Source organism: Theobroma cacao, chromosome 8, assembly GCF_053813885.1.
Source record: "Theobroma cacao isolate CCN51 chromosome 8, ASM5381388v1, whole genome shotgun sequence".
In the NCBI taxonomy this organism is placed as follows: domain Eukaryota; kingdom Viridiplantae; phylum Streptophyta; class Magnoliopsida; order Malvales; family Malvaceae; genus Theobroma; species Theobroma cacao.
Window position 1 is genome coordinate 30249462 of NC_142646.1, and position 8785 is coordinate 30258246.

General features: G+C 28.4%; 1 protein-coding gene across 1 annotated transcript; it reads left to right on the top strand.

Annotated features, from left to right (window-relative positions):
* Positions 1-4996: 4996 nt before the first annotated feature.
* On the top strand, positions 4997-5527 carry LOC18593103 (ethylene-responsive transcription factor FZP-like). Its single transcript, XM_007020156.3, has one exon. The coding sequence runs from the start codon at positions 5000-5002 to the stop codon at positions 5420-5422; it is 423 nt and encodes a 140-aa protein (XP_007020218.1). The 5' UTR covers positions 4997-4999; the 3' UTR covers positions 5423-5527.
* The last annotated feature ends 3258 nt before the right edge of the window (positions 5528-8785 follow it).

Here is an 8785-nt window from a genome sequence, read left to right on the forward strand (position 1 = left end):
TATTTTTAATATAATTAATTATATTATAATTATTATAAAATTATAAATCTTCCCAAAATTTGGAGCCTCCCCAAATTGGGGAGCCTAAAGCCCTTGCTTGGATGGCTTCACTCAAGGGCCGGCTCTGAGTATAGTTATTTGGTTTGGAGAGGAAAAATATTTGAATTTAATATAGTTATTTAGTTTGGAGAAAAAAATATTTGATTGATTCATTGAAAAGGAAAGTAGGAGAAGGAGTGAAAAAATATTATTAGAATTTAGTAAAGTTATTTAGTCTGGAAAGAAAAAAAATTATTTGATTGATTCGCGGAAAAAGAAAGTAGCAGGAAAAAGGAAATAAGAGAATGAGTGACAAAAAATTATTTGATTGATTCACAGAAAAAGAAATTAAGTGAAAAATTTTTTAAATTTGGATTTAGCATAGTTATTTAATTTGGAGCAAAAAATTATTTAATTGATTAGTAGAAAAATAAAATAAGAGAAAAAGTGAACAAAATTATTTGATTGATTCACGAAAAAAGAAAATAGTAGAGTGAAAAAATTTTAAAATTTGGGCTTAAGAAAGATTAAAGCCAACCTTTTAAACAATAAATTAGATGGCTTTCCACTATTCTAGAACAATCTTATTGATATAATTAAGGGTTGCAAAATTATATATCTCTAATTTTATATATATAATAATAAAAAAATACATAATACTAAAAAAAGTCTCTAAACCTTTATGATTAATGATTGATTAGTTGTCATTATTCAAAATACCACTTGTGATTTTTTATCCACATAGCATTAGTATGACATTAATGTAGAGTGTGAAAAATATCATATGATTATATTATCATTTCAAATTAACATATTATGTTATCATCAATTATGATATGTCAACATGCAACATCATCATTAATTATAATATTTTAGCATGTCATGTCAACACCACACAACAAAGAATGATAAACAGTATTTTGACTAAGCTAAACATTAGTAATAAGGGTTTATTTGGTTCAAAATAAAAGTACAAGGGATGATCCTCGCCACCCTCTTCCTCTGTGATTGATTATATCATGCCAATGTTACATAACATAAAATGACAAGTATATGATGTTGATATGACAAGTGATATTTAGATTAATAATAATTAATCAAACATTACTCATAAAATTTTATTTGATTCAAAATAAAATTTATAAAGACTTGATTGGGTACATAAGAAAATAAAAATTTATTTAAAATTTTTAAAATAATTTAAAATTTTTTTAGATATTATATCAATTAAATTCTAATTAAATATCTAATGTTTTAATATAGATGGTCATACAAGTCATCTATCCTTTTAATTCGAAGGGACAATCTCATTCAACAGTGGGAACAGAGGGAAGTTTGTATTTGAAGGGATAATCCAGGTCCCAATCTTGCAGTAAGATATTGACATGACATGTTCCAAGGGCCCAAATTTCACTTCAATACTTAATTGGCCTTTTTTCCAAACGGTTTTATGTGAGAAAGATTGAAAATGGAGCACGTAACACGATGTTTACACATGGTTGAACGTTTCTCTCAATAATAAAAGTAAGCAACTAATGAACTCCTCGGTGGGATAATCAATGATGAAGGTGGGTTTGGCAGGATATGATGAGAACCCTCAAAAGGAGGTTAGGTGCTTGATTGGATTCTTACTGTTCTCTAAAGGTTAAAAGATTATTTTACTCTTGAAATTGAACGTTGAATAAGCACATAGATCAAGATTCAATAACCAATGGCTTTACTCTATCAGTTTGAAATCATTTTCACGTTTTATATATGGATTCAAAGATTTGGGATGTCATGATTTATAAACCCCACCCTTTATATTTAATGTGGAAATTGAATTTTTCTAATCTTAAAGTTCATGCTTTAAAAATAGTGGTGCATTGATTCTTAATTAAGATGATAGATCTCCAACCAAGTTACATGAATGAATTGAAACAATAAATAACAAGGGAGTATGAATCTTTATTGTTGGTATAAAAAGAAAAAGGATTTGACCTTTATGTCAAAAAGTTGTAGTGCTTTACTGTTAGCAATGATAGATCTTTACTATCAATCCCTTTGCAAAAAGTAAAAGTGGATTATGTCAAATTTGAGTAGAATATACACGTTAATAAAAATAATTAAAAAATAAAATTAAATATTAAATTAATAAAATTAAAAGATTATACATAACTTATTAGATGCGAATTTAAATAAATACTGAAAAAATGCTAATACATTTTTCACACGTAACTGAACTTAATCTGTTTCGTAAATTAGAATTTATTCGTTTTAACAAATGATTCAATCATGTGGTTAATGACACGTAAACAAAAAAAAATGATGACAATTACTTTTGCCATGGCACTGGTTGCCAAAAGGTCCACGCAACTCGTAACCGTTGGCAGGGTGCAAAGAATCAACAGATGAAACGATGGTAGGAGTGTGACTTCTATACCAATCAAGTTGGAAACAATGTTGAATTCTTAATCGCCCTGTTGTTCTTTGTGGGACTCTGCCTTACCTACATCAACATTCATAATCTCTTTCCTGCAGAAATTGTATGCAGAAGAACCATAGGCTGATATTGAAAGCCCAATTTACCTTCTTCTTTTTTTAACTCTTTTTTCCCCATTTCTTTTTCTGCTTTCAAATAGGAGAACACTTAGACAACAGCATTGCTCATTTCTGTATTTGGTTTTGGGAATAAAATAGTTATTCCAATCCTATGCTCATGTTTTGTATGTCAAAATCGCATGTGAAATTGGTAAACATTAAGCTATATATTTCACCTTCTTTCCTTTAGTATATCTGATTGAAGCCCAATTTCTCAAAAAAAAAAGTTTTCATAGCCCAATTCACTTGTTTTTAATCTTTTACCATTTTTCCCTACTTATCTTTCTTTTCCTTTTTAATTTTGATATGTTTTGATTAGCGGAATAAAATGAAATAAAATAAAATATGTATTCTATGAGAATCGAATAAGGTAAAAATAAAATGAAAATGTTATTACTCAGTTTGATTAACGGAATGGAATAAGATAAGAATTATTATTATAATTTATTGCAATATTTGATTGGTGAAAATAATTTTACAATAACAAAGAAATAAACGATAAAAAGATAATAATACCCATTATTATAATATATAATTATTTATTTTTAAGTTATTTTTTAAATATTAATAATTTATAAATTATTGAAAATATTAATAATGTAGGTATTAATATTTTATTTATAATTTACATACAATTATGATTAAAATATTAATAATTCTAATTAATTTTTAAATTTAAAATATTATTTTTTGTAATAGTAATTAAAAACATAAACTCTTTATTATAATTAGGCCCAACTACCAAGTGAGCATCATCATTTTTAATTAGGCCCAACCAGCAGCATGCAGCTACGGTAAGATTGGATCCGTGGTCCTTTCTATCAAATTTGAGCCTTCTTCTAGGGAGAGTGGGGAACCCATTTTACCAAGAGAATATCAACTTCCCTGTCATCCAAATACAGCAACATAACCCTTGTTTTTTTTATTTTTTTTGTAATGAGAAATGGAAACATAACTTGCCATTGAATATACTTGTGAAAAATAACAGTCAACCAAGTCCTGTCACAAAAGTATTCGCCCTGATCATTAAAATGAAATAATGATACTTAAACTCTAGATATCTCAATGGGTATTTTATAATTTGAATGTCTTATATTATTCGATTAAATAAAATTAAAATAATTTATAATTGAGTTTCGATACTAAAACTACTATTCATCACGGGTTTCGATTGTGGTCTTAGAGTATCCATTATCTAAATCTAATTATAAATAATAAACTTTAATTATATATATATATTATATTTTTTTTGTTTGTAAATTTTTTATAATTAATGAAATACTTACTAAAATTCATTAATTATTTTAAATATGATTTTAAACTTTAATTTTTATGAACTAACTTTAATTTATTAATTTAATTTTTATTAATAATATATATAATATTTTAAAATTTTATTTTAATCGAGTATTTAATGAGTATGAGTATTTAATAGGTTGTGTCTCGAATATTCGAATGTGGGTTCGATAACAATTCAAAAAATTAATCGAGTATTTATAGGACTTGAGTATCTTATTAAATAATATGATTCGTTTTAGAGTACTTTAAAAATAACAAATACTCTACTCATTAACGCCCATATTTAACTCTTGTCAACTTCTTGACATGGTGAAATGAAAAAATAGAAAAAGAAAAAAAAAAGGAAAGAAATTGGTCTTTTAATTCATAAACCAGTACATTGGACCAAAAGTCCAGCCAATGCATAGCCCAAAAGGCATATGCCTCAAACCACATTACACATTGCAAGATAATGAACTTCCAACACAGCAGTCAACTACGATATAAGTTTAATGTATATAAGTATTTAATTAGTTCAGAGAAATAGATGCATGTATTCTTACGAATTAGAATTTTTTTTACTCTCAATAATCAAATAAATAAATGATGCAATTAATCAATTTCAATTCTATATATGGTTAAAAATGGAGTGAGATGACCAAAGGAAGTGTAAAATCAATTATTCTCAATGTTCAATGTTCCTAATGTTAATCTTTGTAATTTAATTAATGTCGATATGTATATATATATATATATATATATATGGGGACTATGGAGAACAGTGAAAGCCAACAGATAGAAGTGGGTTATGGTATCCATTGATTTACGCAGTAGGCTCACTCTAATTGTATCATGAGCGAGGAAATTTAGGAAGTTTGACTCAGATAAAACAGCCATTAGAGAAACAAGATAACACCTGCAGCTACTTCTACTACTTTAATTCTATTAGCCTACAACCTTTCTTACCTGCTCCACTTGCTTGGCCTAACTATCAAGTGGAGATCAGGAGCCATTATTTTATTATCAATGATTGTCTAACCATGCTTATATATAAATCAAACATAACAAGGTTCATTACTATTACTTGTCTAGAGTGACAACAATGGAGAATTTCCCTTCATTAGCTTACAGAAACCCCAAGAGAAGCTCCAGGCGATCCAGTTGGTACCTTGGAGTCCGAAGAAGGCCATGGGGAAGGTATGCTGCCGAGATTCGGAATCCGCATACCAAAGAGAGACATTGGTTAGGCACATTCGACACTGCTGAAGAAGCAGCCATAGCTTATGATCTCTCCTCCATTTCTTTCAGTGGCATTGACAGAGCTCGCACCAATTTTTATTACCCTTTTCTGGTTCTTCCTTCTCCTCCACCCTCGACGCCCCCTCCACCGCCCCCAACGCCAGAACTAGAAGGGGATGACGATGACCAAGAGATGAATAATGTCAATGAAGATGATGAATCTGTTGTTATTGCTTCCATTTTGCAGAGCTTTGCTCACTCTGCTAACTGTTCTTTCTATCCTTGAGTTTGCGAAGGGCTTGTTCTGTCTGGCGAACAATACTAATTGATGGTCTTGAAAATTGAGATATCTCAGATTGAGATCAAACAAACAAAAGGTTCCGTTAAGAAAATCAGCGGATTCGTTTTTTCTACTTTGGTTTTTCAGTTCCTTCTTCCTCTTCTATTTTAATCTTATACTTTATACCCTCTCATGTTATATATTATCGTCATCACAACTAATGATTAATTTAGATAAAGTTAACTAAACAGACTTGATTATACAAAATCTCATAATACAATGACTAAATTGATCAGTTTTAAACAGAAAGATTAAATTGAGAAAATCACTATGCAGAGACGTTTGAAGTAGCTTGACTGTAAAACAGTGTGGTTGGTATTGCTGTATATGGCAATCTAGCAATATAATCCTGTCTAATTGTTGTAACCTTGAACTAAATCCAAATATTTCCAGTTTAATTTTCTATCTCTCTTTATTATTTTTTGATAATTGAATCAAATTATGAAATTTGGCTGCAAGTTAGATGTGAAATTGATATATTGCCACATGGACTAGAAAGGGTAAGATGAGGGGTCAAAAATGGAGAAATAAGTAGAAAATGAAGGATGGCATAGCAGTGAGGAATAGATAAAGGGGTAACATTCCTTACGTGTTTTTTTCCTCGGGGTCTTGATTGCTTATATGCAAAAGCTTGTCAGACGTCTTTCTCTTGCGTACGTCTGCCTCCATGGTAGAGCTATTTGGGCTAGTGACTCGAATATATAGCAACAACAAGCGAAAGGAAGATAGAGAAAATGTCCTTTTGTATGAACTCAACCACTAAAGTTTATTGGAATTCTACTACAATGTAATTCCTGTGAGAGTATAGTCAAGGGTAGACTTAACCAACTTCTATTAAGAGGTTAAAAACGAAAAAGATTAAGGGTTAAAAATTTTTACAATTAATATATTGAAATTAACCAATAATTAAAAAATTTATAATAGACAATAATTTTATATAATATATAAATAAAAAAAATAAAAAAAAACTTATAATAGTCTATTAAAAAAGTTGTGTTCGACAATGTTTCGTATATTCAAATTTATCAATTATTAACTAAACACACGATTCTTATGAGATATTATCCGCTTCGGCCTACTGACCTTACAATTTTGTTTCGCATAAGGTACCTCATAAGTTAAAAGTGATATGAACCCTTATATGTCCAGTATCACTCCAATACATAGCTAATGTGAGATTCATGACTCTTTTCTAAAAACATGACATCTTCCCTTAGCTTCCCACTAGGAGCTTCTCTTCGATGTGGGCCTTAAAGCTTTACCCATTGAGAGCATATTTCTACGATGTGGGATTCACTTGGTCCATACTAGGACCGTGACATATTCTTCCACTTCAACAAGGGCCCAACATCTTCAGTGGCACATCGATAGCACCCCTAAAGTCCACTCTGATATCAACTATCACAAGTCACACCAACCTGAAAATGCTAGCCATGTTTTTCTCAATATAAACAACTAAATTATCTACAAGAAACTTATCATTCATTTTTTTTCTGAGTCTTCTTTTCACAATTTTTATTACTGAAAAGACTCTCCTTGTACTTACTATAAAAACTGAAAGATTTAAAACAACGTAAATTAATTTACCAATCTGAATTAATAAAAAAAATATTGATAAAATTTTAAGCAACAACCAATAGTGCAACACTACAACCTATATTTGAGAATTACATAATAATTTTTTAATTTTAAAAGACTAAAATCATAAAAAATAAAATCCACATAACAGAAAAAAAAACATGACAAATAGAAGATAGAACCCATATAACAAAAAAGAAATAAGAAGAACATGGTTGATGATTCTAGAAATTTGGACAAAAAAATCTATAAAAACTTAGAACATATGAGCAAATAAAATAAAAATAAATAATAAATAATAATAATAATAAAAAGAAGACAAAAGAAAACTTTAACTCTTCTTAATTTCACACAATGGTGATGAGTAGTCCCCGTCCTTCTTTATCCAAGCTAAAAAGCTCATAAATTTCTGTTGAAGAATGAATTGTGTTTCAGTAATGAGTTATAAAAAAGAAGGTAAAATAAAAATAAAAGAGTAAAAGAGAAGAGAAAAAGGTGTGAAATAACTAAAGAGTTAGATTAAATTTGAGTGGAGCTTGTCAAGTCATTTTATTATTCTTTATTTGTATTAATTATTAAATAAAAAAATTATTTTAAGGGCATTAAAAACTAAATATATAATAAATAAAAAATTTTAAAAATTGTGGGGAGAGCACAGCCCTCCATAATTAAGCTACTGGACACTAACCCAGTTACTATTCAATTGAACTTAGATGTAAAAGTTTGGTTTTTCTATTAAGGTTAAATTTGTCACTATAATATGGATCGATGCTAAACTTCATTATAGTATGTCAATTTTATTAAATTTTGCCATTATACTTTCAATTTTATAGGTATTTTAACAACAATGATAAAAATTTATCACTTGCATTAACAAAATATTTTGTTGAATATTTTAATTATGTTACTTTTTATCTAAAAATCAACAAAATTGAAAATATAATGGCCAAATTTAATAAAATTGACATACAATAACAAAATTTAATATTTGACATAATATAGTAACAAATTTAATTTTAATCCTGTTCTTCTTTTGTAATTTAAAGTTTTGTGATAATTGATTAACTAATCACTTATCTATTTTTTCACTTGATATCAAAAGTCAAATTATGATGAATTTAAATTCTTGAAACTTCACCCCTATTTCATCACTTATTCTCTCGGATGTCTTACTCGATGAGCTTTATGTGCACTTAATCAATTTTTAGATGAGTTTATATTTTATGCACTGACAGTATATAGTTTTTATATACTATCAACTTACCAAAATGTGCCACCTCATTGATGAGGTAAAATAAAAAATCTTTAAGGACTTCAAATTAAATATTAAAAAGATTATAATAATTAGTTAAATAAAAAATAAACATTTTCACTTTTTTTGTCTCTCTCAACCATTTCTTGTTCTTGTTTTTTATTCCTCTCCAACTCCATCATTTTCTTCTCCTCCTCTTCTTCTTTTTCCATTAAAATTAAAATTAAGTTTTACAAAACTGTGCATTCAAAGAAAAAAAAACCTAACGCTCGTGGGATGAAAGATGTATACAATCCTCATTTATTTAGGTGTTTTTCTGATCAAGGTACTAAACGATAAAAGCTGATTTATGGTTTATTAGAGATAGTTTAGGATTGACATTTGAAATTTCTAAAATCATATGCTGGAACTTGTGTCTGGGTGGCATGGATGTCTAAGAAAGAGGCATTATATCAAACCAGTTGTGCAAATTGAAGGCA